This window comes from Brassica oleracea, chromosome C3 (genome assembly GCF_000695525.1).
Source record: "Brassica oleracea var. oleracea cultivar TO1000 chromosome C3, BOL, whole genome shotgun sequence".
NCBI classification, from domain to species: domain Eukaryota; kingdom Viridiplantae; phylum Streptophyta; class Magnoliopsida; order Brassicales; family Brassicaceae; genus Brassica; species Brassica oleracea.
In genome coordinates this window covers 26773435-26791516 of record NC_027750.1, presented here as the reverse complement: position 1 = coordinate 26791516, position 18082 = coordinate 26773435, and the positions used below count along the sequence as shown (strand labels likewise).

At 37.1% G+C, this 18082-nt stretch overlaps 2 protein-coding genes across 2 annotated transcripts; one reads left to right on the top strand and one right to left on the bottom strand.

Moving 5' to 3' along the window:
- Window positions 1-7504: 7504 nt before the first annotated feature.
- Window positions 7505-8319, top strand: LOC106328512 (CASP-like protein 3A1). The gene is made up of 2 exons (XM_013766965.1): window positions 7505-7792; window positions 7866-8319. Exons 1-2 carry the CDS (start codon window positions 7521-7523, stop codon window positions 8218-8220), a joined length of 627 nt encoding a protein of 208 aa, XP_013622419.1. The 5' UTR covers window positions 7505-7520; the 3' UTR covers window positions 8221-8319.
- Window positions 8320-8691: 372 nt separating this feature from the next.
- Window positions 8692-10304, bottom strand: LOC106328511 (aquaporin TIP2-1-like). The gene is made up of 3 exons (XM_013766964.1): window positions 10080-10304; window positions 9736-9986; window positions 8692-9219 (listed from the first exon to the last, which is right to left on the bottom strand). The coding sequence occupies exons 1-3, from the start codon at window positions 10282-10284 to the stop codon at window positions 8848-8850; spliced, it is 828 nt and encodes a 275-aa protein (XP_013622418.1). The 5' UTR covers window positions 10285-10304; the 3' UTR covers window positions 8692-8847.
- Between the last annotated feature and the right edge of the window lie 7778 nt (window positions 10305-18082).

Sequence of the window (18082 nt, the reverse complement as noted above, 5' to 3'; positions counted from 1 at the left end):
ACTGGTGGAGTGTCGTTCGTTGAATACATATCTGTTGTTGCGAATTCAATCTGTTGTTCTCAATTCATTCAATCTGTAATCATCGAATACAGACTTTGCGAATTCTTCATGTCGGCGTTGAATAGATATATGTTTTTCTCCCTGTTCAAAAACGCGTCCGCCTGGCCGTTTACTCGCCCGATTAAATGGTGATCGGAAGGCTACCGTGGCGAGGAGGAGGTAATCGGTGGTTCTAGGCGCTGAAACTAAAAAATTTTGAAAAATCGAAATTTCAAGAGCTAAATCGGCATCTATCTCATGAATCTATTATATTTAGGTGAAATTCACAAGAATCTGTTGTGAAAACTATGAAATCGTGCAAAAAAAAAATGAAGAACAAGAGATTTTGAGATCTGGAAAACGCAGATAAGAGGTTGAAGATGGGGGTAAAATCGTATTTTGTCATTCATTAAACTAAAATCAGAAAAATGATGCAAAACAAAGTGTTACCAACTCGAACTCGCGACCCTATGAATTTCTAAGAAAGCGACACTGACCGCTAGACTACATAGTCTTAGTGTTTATTTGTCACTTACTTAATATATGTACTATAACTAGGCGCCGAGTACGCCCCGCTTAATCCCCGATTTTTTGATAACTCGCTAGGCCTAGGGTCACCACCCGACTAACGCGTAGCGTAATTCCGAACAGGGGTTTTTCTTAATCCAGTTACCATAAACAATAATTACCGGATCCATAAGATCTCGGAGAAAGATGAAGAATAAGATGAAGAAGATAGATATATAGATAGATAAAGAAGATGAAGAAAAAAGATGAACAGACAGACAAACGTAGTTGTAAAGTAGTTTGTTAGCAATGACATGGCAAATCCGAGTTGATGACATGGCGGATGACATGGAAAATCGGTTAATCAGCTGACAAACAAATATATAACTCAGCCTACGTAAATCAGGTCTCATCTACAATGTAAGTCAGTCGAACCATGGAAATATTTCAGTAATTAATCTTTTGATCCTTAATCAGCCGTAATTAGGATGAAAAACGATAAATCAGCCGTATCGTCACATAGATCAGCCATCAAACGAATGAAATTCTAGTAATTAATCTTTCGCTAATAAGACAGCCGTAACCGAGCTGAGTTTACTGTTAATCCATCCTATTACAACCGACTTATCATAAACTCAGCCGTAACAACATCACATTAGTCAGCCGTAAATTATATAACTCAGCCAGTCAATATTCATTAACTCAGCCGGGGAAACATAACTCAGCCGTCTCTTAGTTACAACTCAGCCAAATTTCCAGAAAACAAACTTCCGATGTATAAGTCAGTCGTAACCTTTGTCTGTAAGTCAGCCTTTTTCTAATAAATCAGCCACATTTTTGTAATTCAGTCGTACCGTCCGGCTGACTTATGTTCTTATGTCAGCCTTTTCCTCTTAACTCAGCCGCGTTTGTTTATTCAGCCGACATGTAGATATAAATCAGCTGTAACGACATATGTAGCGAATTACGGCTGGCTTAATGAAAACATGAAACATAATTCCTACGTGGCCCCTGGTTTTTGCTTATTTGGCAGCGAAAAGTAATGGCATTCCTGTAAATATGTTTTTTCTCATAACGTAAAAAAAAGGCACGCTTGATATTTAAAAAATGCCAGCAATTAAAAAAAAAGATATGTATGGTTCTTGTCAATTGCCCTAAAATTTTCTATATCTAAGTAAACTTAAGCCAAAGAAAAAAAGTAGTAGAAAAAGAAGCCCAAATTTAAAAGAGAGGAATATTCAACAACCCCACTTTTTGTAAATCTCTGCACTTACCTCTTCCTTAACCAGTACGTGAAATTAGCAAAGTTTTATTTTAGGTATATGAGCTGTCAGGGCTAGCTGTCATGTCTCTAGAATGGTTCTTATCTTTATATAAATAGAGATGTTTAGGGTTGTATCAAACTAAGTTAATAAAATCGTAAAACTTCAATCTTTACATCTGAGGTCTCCTATACTCTAATTTACCTTTATGGTATCAGAGCTCTGGAAGTAGATCATGGATGAAAACGAAGAAGTTCTTGCGGTTTATGCGCTTACCATTACGCAGGCTGTAACCTTGAAACTCAAAGAGGGAAACTACCTTCTATGGAAATTACAGTTTGAACAGTTTCTTTCGAGTCAATTGCTTCTGGGTCACATCACTGAAGCAACACCGCGGCCTCTGTCGACGGTCACCGTTCTTCAAGGAGATGAGGTTACTGACGCTGTCAATCCCAAATACAACAAGTGGATGCAGAAAGATCAACCCATACTGGCTTGGTTGTACGGAACACTGACGGAAGATGCTCTCAAGTCAATCTATGGCTTGCATACTTCTCACGAGGTGTGGCTGGCTCTTGCAAAGAAGTACAATCGTGTGTCTGCTACTCGTCGTCTGGAACTGCAGAGGAAGGTTCAGACCACAGTAAAAGGAAACAAGACTATGTCAGCTTACCTCGCGGAGATAAAGTTACTCTGTGATCAACTTGATTCCATAGGAGCACCCATAACAGAACATGAGAATATTTATAGGGTTCTCAATGGCCTTGGAAAGGAGTACGAAGCTGTGTGCACTGTTATTGAGCATTCCATGGACAGTACTCCAGGTCCTTGCTTTGATGATGTTGCGTACAAACTTACTGGATTTGATGACAAAGTACGAGCTTATGAAGCAACTGTTGAGCCTTCACCACATCAGGCGTACTATGTGAATCGTGGTGGCTATTCAGGCAGAGGAAGAGGACAAAGCAGAGGAGGCTATCGCGGTCGTGGTGCATACTCAACTCAAGGAAGAGGCTTTCTTCAGCAGTTTGGTCAAGGGGCTTATCAAGGCAGAGGCTCTTCAAACAATCAAAGACCCACTTGCCAGATATGTGGAAAGTATGGACATCATGCATACAAATGTCACTACCTTTGACGAAATCTTTACTGGTTACGACCCTCCTCAAGCAAATGTTCTCACCACAGCTGGAAACAATCGACAAGCTGGTGCAGAGTGGTATCCTGATAGTGGCTCTTCTGCTCATGTAACAAACTCGGCTCAACATTTGGACACAGTTCAGGAGTATGATGGTGGTGATCATGTGATAGTAGGCAATGGAGATTTTCTGCCGATAACTCACGTTGGAGCTGCTTCAATTCCTACTGCCTCAGGTAGTATTCCTCTCTTGGATGTCGTAGTTTGCCCTAATATAACAAAATACTTGCTGTCTGTGTCTAAGCTAACCGATGATTTCCCTTGTGAGTTTACGTTTGATGCTAATGCTGTGTATGTAAAGGACAAGCTCACTAGTCGGGTTCTCAGTCGGGGAAACAAAACTAAGGGGCTGTATCGGCTGGATGATCCACAGTTTCTGTCATTTTATTCTTCAAGACAGCAGAGTACAAGTGACATCGTGTGGCACAGGAGACTAGGACATCCCAATGATCAATTTCTGAAGCATCTATCAACAATCAAAGCTATCTCTTTCAATAAAACTACCCAGTCGTTATGTGAAGCATGTCAGTTAGGAAAGACATGTAAACTTCCCTTTTTTAGTTCAGACTTTCGTTCCAACAGAGTTCTTGAGAGAATACACTGTGATGTATGGGGCCCTGCACCTGTTGTTTCAGCCCAAGGTTTTCGGTTTTACGTTGTATTTATTGACAATTGCTCGAGATTCTGTTGGCTTTATCCCCTAAAATTGAAGTCTGATGTGTTCTCTGTCTTCAAATCATTCCAACTTCACGTAGAGAACCAATACAAAACTAAGATAGTTGTGTTCCAGTTAGATGGTGGTGGTGAATTTGTTAATAAACGTCTGATGGAACATTTTGCTTCCTGCGGAATAAACATCTAGTCTCATGTCCACACACTCCGGAGATGGAACATTTTGCTTCCTGCGGAATAAACATCTAGTCTCGTGTCCACACACTCCGGAACAGAATGGTATTGCAAAGAGACGACATCGATACATCACAGAGCTGGGATTATCAATGATGTTTCAGAGTTCTTTGCCGCAAAAGTTATGGGTGGAAGCGTTTTATACAGCTTCGTTCCTGAGTAATCTACTACCTACCTCTGCCAATGACAAGATGATCAGTTCGTTTGAGATTCTGAATGGTAAGGCACCGGTCTACACAGCTCTCAGAGCCTTCGGTTGTGCATGCTATCCTTACTTACGGCCATATGCAGAGAACAAATTCGATCCTAAATCTCTGCTATGTGTCTTTGTTGGATATAATGAAAGATACAAGGGGTATAGATGCTATCATCCACCAACGGGGCGAGTTTACATTAACAGACATGTTTTGTTTGATGAGGAAAGACTTCCATTCAAAGACACTTATAAACACTTGCTTGCTTCACCAACTACTCAGTTGAGTGCTGCTTGGAGACTTCAAGAACCGATTGTGCATCAGCAAGAAAGATCCGACAACACGTCTTCACATGAAGAGATTGGTAGGGCGGTCTCGGTTGTCTTACCTAACCCAATGAATACAGCTCCTCATGTGAATGCTGATAATGCTCAGGAACAGACGATATCAAGTTCTTCACGATCTTCTTAGACTGGTAGTGATTCTGAACTTGATGATCAACTGCGGCTGAACCATTACCACCTCAGGTCCCTGAGAACAGTCATCAAATGACAACACGAAGAAAGGCTGGAGTTGTGAAGCCTAACCCAAGATATGCCCTGATGACAATAAAAGGCATTCCAATAGTTCCAAAGACTCTTACTGAAGCTTTAAATCATTCTGGTTGGAATGGTTCTATGGTAGAGGAGATAGACATGCGTGATGAGGTGGGAACATGGGACTTAGTTCCTCCACCACCAGATATAAGACCTATTGGATGTGGATGGATCCACAAGGTAAAGCTGAACGCTGATGGTACTTTTCTCAAGCTGAAATCACGACTTGTAGCCAGAGGAAATGAGCAAGAAGAAGGAGTAAATTTTTTAGAAACCTACAGCCCTGTGGTTAGAACAGCTACGGTACGTATGGTACTTCATTTCGCAGTTACAGAGAAATGGGACATTAGACAACTCGATGTTAAGAATGCGTTTTTGCATGGAGACTTGTCTGAAACTGTATATATGAGACAGCCTTCTGGGTTTGAAGATGAAGATCATCCTGGTCATGTCTGCCTTCTGCGCAAGGCTATCTACGGTCTTAAACAAGCCCCGAGGGCATGGTTCGACAAGTTCAGTTCATACTTACTAGAGTTTGGGTTCCTCTGTAACACAGGATATCCATCTTTGTTCGTTTATTTGAAGGGAAAGGATGTGATGTTTCTTCTACTGTACGTAGATGACATGGTGATCACTGGTAATAACAAAGATCTTCTTCATCAGTTGTTACACTCTCTGAAGAAGCAGTTTCAAATGAAGGATATGGGACCGTTGAGCTACTCTCTTGGCATTCAGGCTCAGTTTACTCCTACTGGATTATTTCTGAATCAAGCAAAGTATGCTACGGATCTACTACAGGCAGCTGGTATGTTAGACTGTGCTCCCATGCCCACACCTCTGCCACTGCAACTGGACAGAGTACCTCATCAAGATGAAGCCTTCAGTAATCCAACTTATTTTCAAAGTTTAGCAGGCAAATTGCAATACCTGACGCTGACCAGGCCTGATATACAATTTGCTGTCAACATGGTGTGTCAAAAGATGCATCTTCCCTCTGTTGCAGACTTCAATTTGCTAAAACGAGTCTTGAGATATCTTAAAGGAACGATTGAGATGGGAGTTCAGCTAGAATCAGACTCAGACTCACGACATGCGAACATACTGTGACAGTGATTGGGCAGGGTGTCTAGACACTAGACGTTCAACAGGTGGCTTATGCACCTTTCTTGGTTGTAACCTCATATCGTGGTCAGCCAAACGACAAGATTCAGTTGCTCGATCATCCACAGAAGCAGAGTACAGAACGCTTTCTGATACTGCTGCAGAGCTTGCCTGGATTAGCTTGATGTTGAAGAGTATAGGAGTTAAGCAAACTGATCCAGCAGAGATATATTGTGACAATTTATCAGCAGTCCACCTCACGGCTAACCCTGTGTTACACAGAAAGTCGAAACACTTTGCAACTCACTATCACTTTGCGAGAGAGAAAGTTGCGGATGGATCACAGATTGTCAAGCACATTCCAGCAGCTCAACAACTGGCAGATGTGTTTACAAAGTCATTACCTCAACGGAACTATTTCAGTCTGCGCTCCAAACTCGACGTTGCGTTGTCACCCACCTCGAGTTTGCGCGGGAGTATTAGACCCAATGGATCAGAAGATATAAAGAAGCTGGCCCATCAAGATGTGAAGCCCACGTCCTGCTCACAGTTACCTGCAACGGTAACAACATCAGTAAGACAAAACAGAGGAAAAGAAGAAGACAAAGGTACGGTTCTACCAGCCAGTCAAGTCACCCTCAGTAACCGCTTTGACGCGCTATTAGAGCAGGAAGAGTGAGCTGTCAGGGCTAGCTGTCATGTTTCTAGAATGGTTCTTATCTTTATATAAATAGAGATGTTTAGGGTTGTATCGAACTAAGTTAATAAAATCGTAAAACTTCAATCTTTACATCTGAGGTCTCCTATGCTCTGCTTTACCTTTAGTATATACCTATCACAAGAGTAATCTTAATAAAGATGACTTAGGGTTATCGAGAAACATGATTGGGTGTGTATATATATATGTATTGTATACCTGCACAATGAATCTAGAGATCCTCTTCCGTCTCCAACTCATTTGATATTGTCAACATCTTTATATAATAAAATCTTTAGCCAGAGCCAAATCTGAAATTTAAAGAATCATAAATATTTTTGGGAGAAAATTGGACACTTTAAAAGATATGCATCCATAATATTGGTAGTCTTATCAAGTGTGCCTTATACTGTGTTTGTCTCCCAATGTCTTCGATGCTATAGCACTGTTTTTTAGGCTTTTTGTCTGTCAACCTTCATGTGTGTTATGTATTATAGGTGAACCAAGTACTTAGAATATGCTAATCATTGCTTAGATATGGCTGTGTCTTTGATCGTGATTTTACTTTTGGGGCATTGTGAATTCTGACTCTTTACATGGATAATAACTGGTATAGAGGTAGTGTTATTAAGTGCCTTATCTCGTGTCTGCCTCTCATTTCTTCTATCTTAGGAACTGATCATAATAGCTAACTGCTTTCAGATTTTCTCAGTTTGAAAAGTGTGGTATGATCAAAGTCGATGGTCTCAAAGTTCATTGACTAAGCTATAGTTGGTAACATCTGGTTATAAAAATCTCTTTTAGCATTTAAATATTTGTTTGTATTTGAGCAGACAAAGGTCCATGCCTCGTGCAGAACGACCACCACTACGACTGCTTGAAAGACACTGATATACATGGAACAAGAGAAGCCTCACTCACGGGCACTGTTTTGAAGCTCCAGTAGAAACTAGCCACATGTCCAGCTTGTGTGTTTATATACACCCGTCTTTGGCTCGCCTTAGTATATCATTCTGATACGCCATGGCGAAAGCAACAGAGCAGAAGAAAAACTCTATAACAGTGGAAGAGACGAAGCTTGACATACGCGATGTGGTCACCACAACATACGACGAGGATAACCGTCACGGAGGCACACGCAATGACGTGGCAATGGTTGTGCTACGAGCCATGTGCATGGCCGTATCGGCTGTGTCTTTGTTGTTAATGGTGACAGCCCGTGAGACTACCATGACAACTCTCTACGGTTTCGAGTTTCAGCTCCACGCCGTTTGGTCTCTCTCAGATTCCCTCATGTAAGCCAATTTTCATAATCGCAAATGAATACTTAATACATTACATATAATTGACTGGTCGTTAACGTTGCAGATATCTAGTGGTGGTTACATCAGCGACGGTTATTTACTCATCCGTGCAACTGGTTTTAAGTGGGACCAGACTAATGAGAAAAACACCGGTTGTTCCGACAAGAACACAAGCATGGTTTTGTTTCATTGCAGATCAGATACTGGGATGTGCGATGGTGAGTGGAGGATCAGCGGCTTTAGGTGTGACGAATATGAACAGAACAGGAATCAGACACATGCCTATTCCAAATTTCTGCAAGTCTCTCGGTTTCTTCTGTGACCATCTCGCAATCTCCGTCGTCTTCGCCTTGCTCGCGTTTCTCCTCCTCGCAGCTTCTTCTATTCTCGACGTTCTCCGTCTCTCAGGCGACTGCTAGAGAATTATTACTGTTTTACCCTTTTATGTCTTCTTAATGATGGTCTTTCTTTTTGATATTTTTGTTTGTTCTAGTTGATGTCAGTGAATCTTCCAGTTCCAAAGTTTTGAATTTTGTTGACTGAGTCCTATATAAACGACAAAAACGCTTCAAAGAAAAAAACTGCATTACCTTTCTTGGTTACTTGGACACACAGACACACTGTCTTCGTATATATAGCAAATGAACAACAGAAACACATGTAGAGTTTTCATATGGAAGGCTCATGAATGGAATCGAATATTCCTAAGACTCTGCTTAATGATGATACCCAAACTTCTACGTTAAACGATTCTTTAAGTTCTTACCATGTCATAGAACTGTCGTCACGTTCTTTTTTTTAAGTATCGATATTTAACCATACAACTAACTATTTAGATAAAAAGGTTAAAATGTAACCAAATAGCGCCTTCCTTTTGTTTTTTTTGTAACAACCAAATAGCCTTCCATTAAATGATATTCATACATATTGGATAAACAATTACAACGAAACGGGACCAAACTCCAAACAAAGCAACATATCAATCGAGAGACGACAAAGAAATCATACACAGAAATATAAATCAAGAATCATCGCATTTTATATGCTTAGAAGTCAGATGCAAGAGGCACATGTTCGGAAGATGACATGAAAACATTTCCGTAGATAAGTCCAGCGAGTCCACCACCGATGAGTGGTCCCACCCAGTAGACCCAGTGACCAGAGAAGTCTCCAGCTGCAACAGCTGGTCCAAATGAACGTGCTGGGTTCATGGATCCACCGGAGAATGGACCAGCAGCGAGGATGTTGGCACCAACAATGAGACCAATGGCTAGAGGAGCGATGGTTCCAAGAGAACCTTTCTTGGGATCAGCGGCGGTGGCGTAGACAGTGTAGACCAAAGCGAAGGTGATAATGATCTCCATCACTACTCCTTCTATCGCTCCTAGTCCAGCCGCAACGCTGTGAGTTGGAACCGCCTGCGTTTTAGAATAGTTCAGGGCGTTTGTTTCATTAGTTCATTTGAATTACACATAAACTTACAATATTATATAACTTCAACTTTAACAAATTGTAGAGGGTGGATTCCACATTCCTCAGGGCCCGAAGAACAGACGGCCCAGCCCACTCAGGACGAAACGGAAAAGACAGAAATGGACAAACAAAAACTATTGAAAAACATGGAGATGAATTTTTGACCTTGTAAACTACTATATATCTTATGCCCTTCTTATGTTGTAACCTAGTTTATATTCGATTAATATCTATCTTCCAAGACCCTAGACTATGAATTTTTAAATGTAGACCAACAAAGCTATATATTATGACATAACTTTTTGTTTCCGAAAGGTTTATTTTGCTAAAAGTCAATAGAGATTTAATTGATTTAATTTCTTCTTTCCTTGTAAGTGAAAAGATGATTTTTGGTGTATGTAGGTTCTATTAATAGAAACAAAATTTATTATATTAGTAAGGACGTTATGATGAGGACATACCAATCCACCGGTGACGAACTTAAGAAGGAAGCAAGCGGCGGTGGAGCCGAGAAGCTGAGCAATCCAGTAGAAAAGTCCGGTGATGAGTGTGATTTGACCACCGAGAGCAAGTCCAAAAGTGACGGCTGGGTTCACATGGCCACCGGAGATGTTGGCTCCGATTGCAACCGCCACGAAGAGGGCGAAACCATGGCACACAGCGATGGCAACAAGCCCCGAGGTATCAAGAGCCGCATCCGACGTCAGCTTCCCTATATACATAAATATGACACATTCATTAAGTATAATGGACCCATTGTTACAGATTATGAACGATTATTTAGATATGTTTATAAGTTACGAACCGTAGGCAATGGCGGAACCAACACCAGCGAAAACAAAGAGCAAAGTGGAGATGAACTCGGCGAGGTATGCTTTGAGAGAAGCCAAGCTGAAAGAATCATCAAAAGAACCAAAAGCAATTCCTGCCATTGTTTTAGATGAAGAATGAAAAAGTGTGAAAGTTTTATTTTGCTTTATGAAGAAGATGATAGTCTTTGGCATGCCCATCTCTTTTTATATAGGAGTCTCCTCATGTATCCATGCATAAAATATTTTTAAACTAACCTTACTAATTAGGAGTTTATTTTTCTTGTTGGGTGGACACAAATTATTAAATGATTTCATGCGTGGTTCCATTTTACTCTATAGCTATTCGTGAATTGTGTTAGGAAGTTGCCTAAAAAGACTAAAATAATGAAATTTACATGTAACCGAACACTCTAGAGAAAAGCAAGATAATATATATATACCACACACGTAGGTATAGTAATGCTTTTACTATATGTAATCTAGTCGTGGTTACGAAGTTCTCACCATCTAAATTACAGGGTAACACTAGTACGACAAAATAGTGAATATTATTCAAATAATGATTTTCTATTGATTAATGTTTCATTAGTTAAAACAAAACTATATAGGAAAACTCGCAAAATACCAATTTTGTGTTTTGATTTTCAAAATACCATCAAGGTTGTTTTTCAAATTCCTACAAATTTCAAATTTACGAAGTTTTTTTCTTCTAAATTGACCAAGGGGTTTTGAATCAGTTAGCAACTCTCCCTAAAGTTTTGTAGATTCTTATTAGATTTAAATTTTTGTCTAGTTTAAAAATTTATAAATGATGTGAATCATCTGATACTTCGGACACATAAATTATATTTGTAACATCCAAGTTGTATATAGAGTTTGTGATATATGAAAAGGTTTAATAAAATTGATTTGGCTATCTATGTCATCAAAGTTGACTTACTTTTTCCGTCACACATCCGTTTAAAACTCCAGAGTTAAGAGTTCTTAGGCTGGAATAGTGAAAGGATGTGTGACTTCTCGGGAAGTGATTCGCGATACCGTGCAAGTGAAGTCAAAGCACATAGAAATGTCATGTGGTGATTGCAGGGTCAGTAAACAATGATTTCGAACTTTGGAAAATTTACACACCGACCATCAAATAGAATGAAGCCCACGGGCCGAGAGAGCGGGCGTGGAGGCCCATTAGCTGTTGGCGGTCGGGGCGTTATAATATTATTGATAGTTTCCTTATAAACTTTGAGCTATATATTGCTTTTTGTTATATAAGTAAATATTGTTTGGCAACATTTTGTATAGAGCGGCTATTATGTTTAAAAACATAGTCAGCTATTTGAATCGGATTTTTTATTAAGGATCCGATATTCAAATGAGTAAAAATGGAAACTTTGAAGTTATTGAAATAAGGATGGTGGTGTGATAGACCCAAAAGATAGAGGAGCTTCAAAATTCAAAAAACAGAAAAGAGGATAAAAGATAAAGATGAGAATAGAGTGACAAGAAAACAAATGGATATGAACAAGAAAAACTAAGGAGGGACAAGCGTGAGCTGTAATCAATGTGTATGGCTGATAGACCGGCCAAAATATGAGGTGGTTGCATGTGACATGATCTTTTTTGAAGATGTGACTCGTTCATGATTATATTCCAATGCACAATGTTAATTAATTAGGCCTCCAGTATTCACCCTTCTACGAACATTCTCCATCACACTCATTGATTCATCTTGTACATAATTGTTACTCTTATTGAATCCAATGCTACCTAGATACCTTTGGTGTCTAACAATCAGCAAACTTTAAAACAACGTTTGTATGTTCAGTTTTATAATTTCTTATAATAACTAGAAAGGCATTTCTTAAAAAAGATTTTTCAGAACCAAACATTATGTTGAGATGGGAATGACATGTGTTGATGTTTAATTTCTAGTCTATATGTTAAGGTTCTTACTAATTCAAGAAACTGAATACATATTTACAAGGTTCGTTACTGCCAGCCTGCCACCTTATCAAATACACCAAGAGTCGTTTCGATGGGATCATTATTATCTTAATTAACTATATCTATATATTAAGCTCAGTTAGTTGAATGATAACTCATTTAAACATGCATAATTATATAATACTTTAGTTAGTTGTGATTAGATAAGCCGGTGGAACTATACCAATCTTAAGAGTTTAATAAGCTTGATTTTCGTTGTCATGTTGCCTCCATGCCCAAGCATCTTTCCAATTTTAGATCTGTTTGACTTGATAATTAGCACATTTATTAATGAATAGCCTATAATAAAGCTGCTTTTCACCTATGATTAACCACGTTTTAAACGAAAATGTATATGTATTAATTTAAAAACCTTTTAAATTTGACTGTAAAAAGGTACAACGTTGTAGCTGGGTTAATTGAAGATTAAGACAAACCAAACCGAAGACGCTTATTTGGTTTTCACAAGATGCCCCCAACTCTTAAGTCATATTATTAATAAATTTATCAAATAAACTATTTTCTGTAAGATATAATCGAAAATAGCTATAAAGTGTAATTTAGGGGGCCTATTGAAAATGAAATTTGTGTGGAATCTGAAAATTTTTAAAGTTCAAAGATTTTTAAAAGTTAAGTAGATTTGATGAATTCTTGTCATATGTATTGCATAAATTGTCATTGATTATGATTGAATAGCATGAATTTCCATATATGTTTTTCTTTCCAGATTTATCTTTCAATAAAAATACTTAATTTTTTTTTTATTTCAAGAAATATAGTTATTTGATGTTAAAATAATTTTTTTTTATTTTTTAATATTTGAATTTGTCTTGTTTGATTTTTGTTTAAATTTTTATAAGGTCAACCTATGATTTTTTTCATGATTCTTGATTATGTTATCTTTAATAATTTTTTTATCTTTAAATTTCTTTTTACAATTATCTTTCACATGACAACAAAAATGTAATACACAACTTTTTGTGTTTGTATAGTTGTGTTTTTTGTTACATAGATTTTAAGAATCTTATGAGTATGGATGATATTTATAAAGTTGAGTGTTATGAGTAAAATTAGATAAAATTTATGTCCCAATAACAAGAGTTTACTAGAATTAAAAAATCAATAAAAACTAAACTTTTTTAATAACAAAGGATTTTATATAGAATTTAAAAGTTCATAAACCAATAACAAAGGATTTTAACAAGATTGTAAGAATACATAAACCAATAACAATAGAATCTCTAAATTTTATAACTCCTTCAAAATTTAACTACCAATAACTCCCTAAGTCTATGATAAACCTAATTTAACATACAATATCACGTTAATTAGAGAAAAAGTGGCGTAAATCACGTTTTAAACTCGGCAAGAAGCCTTTATATATACTGTATTATTTACTTACTTGATAATAAACCTTTAATTATTTATCATTTTTTCTCATTTTTCTGTGGGATACAAAATTATAACTAATTAATTACATCGAGGAAAACAACTATCCCAAAATAAACGAATTAAAAGTTATGTTTGAATCCCAGTTTTTTTAAATTTATGGAGTTAGGGAATTTATACATTAATGGTTAGGAAAAAAAATTGACTACGGTTTCTAAAACTACATCGAAAATGTAAGAAACACCATTTCTTACGATTTTAAAATAATGATATATTGCCTTAAATCGTAACTAATTGACCGAATCTTACAAATTTATGGATATTTTGTGATGGGATAGTAAATGATTGTTTAAAGAATCACAATTGATGAATTTAAACATACATATAAGACAAGATTATGTTTTAGAATAAGTGATAACAATTAAAAAGAACATAAAAGACAAATCATGTAACTAATATTGTTTCTAACAAAATGTGAATATTCAAAGAAATTTGTTAACCGAATTTTCTTTTTCTTTCTTAGCTTGTTTTTTTTCTCTTATTTTCTCATGCAATCTTTTCATGATATTCTTCCAGTTGCTCATCGATGTGATTGTTCACATGAGTCAGAAAATTTTGTGGCTCTCTTGCTCGCAAGTTGAACTGCACAAATTTTGTTATATAAAATACGATTGTATTAGTCACAAACATCAATAAACACCAGATCCACTCACGCCATCACTCAGTCGCTCATTAATGTCTATTCAACTAATACAATGTCAATTTGTTTTTGTTAAAATCTGTTATATATTTAATAAACTAGTTGTTTATTTTATTCTATTTGAATAGCTTGTTCTTTTAAAACTTATTCGTTTAACATAGTTTTAAGGTTTTGTATGACATAATTGTTGATGTCCTAAGAACCTCCTCTCCACATCTATGTTTTTCTAAACATACTATCATCTTTCCATCATGGGCCCCACTTCTAATTTTGACATCTTCAAACCAAAGCTTTTAAAAGCATGACTATTGAAATGACAAAAAAAAGTAAAAGTGTAAGAACAAGGAACTCAAAACAAATAAAAGTTGGTACCATTACGATGCCAAGGCCAATACATATGACATGCACTACTTCGACCAAAGCATTAAAAAGTTGATATTTGGTTTTCTCTATCTTATTATATAATATATGTCACATTAAATGTTTTTATGTGCAGTACTATAATTTTAAAAGACATAGAATGAGACTTACACAAAGAAGCCAATATCACTTTCTATGGTGGAAGAAATAAAACAATTTTGGGAGAGGCGTCGCTTCCTCCAGCCAAACTCTAATAAACTCTAAGAGCATCATTATCCCACAACTCCATTAAGGGTTTCTTGATTAAATTTTAATAATATTTAAGACATAAAGGTGTTAAAGAGGCTTTGTCAAGAACCTTGAGATTTTTATGTCTGCATTGCAAGTCTCTTGCTTTCGAGTTTTTGAAAATAAAATAATATTGAATATTTATTTAAAAACTTATATTTTTTAATAAATAAAAGACAACATATTAAACATAGATTTTAAATTTAAAACGTGAAAACAAAAATTATTAAAATCAACGAGAATTATTTGAAATAAGCATCAGAGATCAGTTATTATCTTCATCACCTCCAAATCTACGCCATATGTGTTCAACCAAATCATCTTTCAGTTGTTTATGCATTTGTGTATCACGAATTCTTGTTCGAACACCCATCATATTTGCGATATTTGAAGGGATATCTGTAGAATACGTGAGATCAACATGTGAACTTCCTTGGTCTTCTCCTTGTTGGAACCCTTGAACATCAAATTGAGTGTATCCATCTCGTTCGTTTTCTACTATCATATTATGGAGAATGATACATGCTCTCATAATCTTCCCAATTTTGACTTTATCCCAACTCCTCGCTGGATTTTTAACAATGCCAAAGCGAGCTTGCAAGACTCCAAAAGCCCGCTCTACATCTTTTCAGACAGCTTCTTGATGCTGAGCAAATAAAACTGCTTGCAGTCCTTGTGGTATACGAATAGATTGGATAAAAGTTGACCATTTTGGATAAATACGATCGGTGAGATAGTAAGCCATATTATACTGATGTCCATTGATAGAGAAAGTGACTTTCGGAGTTTGACCATTTATTATGTCATCAAAAACTGGTGAACGATCAAGAACATTAATATCATTTAATGTACCTGGAGGTCCAAAAAACGCATGCCATATCCAGAGATTATATGAAGCAACCGCCTCTAAAACGATTGTTGATTTACCCGAACCACGAGCATATTGCCCTTTCCAAGCGGTGGGACAATTCTTCCACTCCCAATGCATACAATCGATGCTTCATATCATCCCGGGAAAGCCACGATACTCTCCAATATCAAGTAGACGTTGAAGATCAGCTGGTGTTGGTTTTCTTAGGTATTCTTCGCCGAACAAATTTATTATTCCTTCCACAAAATTTTCTACACATAACTGAGTTGTTGTTTCACCGAGCCGGAGGTATTCGTCGACAGAATCAGCTGCAGAACCATACGCCAAGACACGAATGGCGGTGGTACACTTTTGAAGTGGAGAGAGACTATTCCTTTTGAGACCATCTTTTTTTTTCCGAAAATATTGAACTTCGTTGGAGAGTCGATCAACAATGTGCATGAACAATGACTTGTTCATTCTAAAAAGTCGTCGGAATAAATTATGAGGATACGTCGGAGTTTCGCTGAAATAATCGTTCCATAAACGATTATGCCCTTCTTCACGATGTCTTTCAATATAAACTCTTTTTTTTCTTTTTTTTCTTCGTTCTTCTTGATTTGCTTGAATGGTGAAATCCTCAAATGCTTGATCAAAATGTTGATCAAATAGCTCATCAAATGTATCATCAAATGTATCATCAAAAGTGTTTTGAGAAGAAGAAGAAGCCATTTAAGTGATTAAATAGAGAGAAGCTTGTGATTAAGAGATAATAGGGAGTGGAATATAAGAGATTAAGAAGAACTTTGGATGAAGGAATTTAGTGATCAAGCGTTTATAAACTTGTGATTAAAAAAAACTTGATACAATAGAATATGCTTGAGAGAAAAGATAAAAGAACTTGAGATGGAAGTCTGCAATTGTGAAATAAGCTTTCATTTATACAAGTTCATACAAGAGTCCGTGATACAACATAATCATATAACTACAAGAGAGCTTGGCATTTTCCTTCACATGTGATACAACAGAATCATTGACTAAAAGAGAACTTGTCTTTTTCCTATCGAGTCCGTGACATGAGGAGACAAGAGAGCTTGTCTTTTTGCTTGACATGTGATTATGATGCTCTCACTGTCGAGTCCGTGACATGCTCCAATGGTCCAGTCTGTAAAAAAGCAACAGAAGCTTAAAACAAGTTATAAACACAACAGAACAGAAGCAACAACAACTGATATATTATAAAGTCAAGACATAACAACAACAGAAGCTTAAAAAAACAACAGAAGCAACCACATAAGTTTGGATAAAAGGAACAACAGAGAAGATTAAGAACATAAAATTAAAACTTAAATTCATACTTAAACTAGTTAGACAAGCACTCAATTATGAGCTTTTTCTTTAGAGCTTCTTCATAATCATCTAAGGGTTCCTTCCTTGCAAGTAAGCTCTCAAGTAGACGCATTTTTGTTCCATTACACCTATTTATTACTAACACAACCATTAACTACCTAACTCAACCTTAAAGCACTCAATAAATTCGAAAGGAGTAGACATTTACCTTTATTGCTCTGCTTTGCCCTCTTCTCGTTTGAGGTTCCTTCCTCTTGTACCTTCGAGCCACGCACTCCGACACAAACACACAAACAAGAAGTAAAAACTTCATCAATGACTGTGAGGAACACAAAGTAGATCCATGACTTTTAACAAATAAGTACACAAACTAGAACACAAACTAGATCCATGACTTTGAGGAACACAAACTAGACACAAACACACAAACAATAAGTACTACTCAGAACTTATTAAAAACGATTTCATCTGTGAGTTTTAACAAATCAAATTAGATCAATCCATCTATATTGAAACAATCTTACTAACAAATTCAATTTGATCCATGAAAATTTAAAATATTTAAGACTTTGAGGAACAACAGAAACTTTACCTTTGATTCGAGGAGAAGCAAAGTGAGAGAGCTCTGTCACCACCGAGAGACAGCTTCATCGCCGTCGAGGAGAGCTCCGTCGCTGACGAGGACAGAGACGGCCTTGTCGAGGAGAGCTCCGTCGCCACATAGCTCGCCAAATCGAACCGAACAAACAAAATATAAAGTAAATAAGCCGATCAGAACAAGTTAAACAATAATCAATCACATGCATAATCAAAATCAATATGATCTCCTATCACTACCTTTTGATTAGAGCCGAGCCACCGCGGGAAACCTCCTTCGCCGTCGAGGAGACCCACCGAGAGACAGATTCGACGAGAACCAACACATAACAACCGATCAGAACAAGTCGAGAGGATTCGAGAGAGAAAGAGACAGATTCGCCATAGAAATCGCCAAGTCGAGAGGATGAGAGAGAGAGAGAGAGAGAGAGAGAGAGAGAGAGAGAGAGAGAGAGAGAGAGAGAGAGAGAGAAAATCAAGTTTCA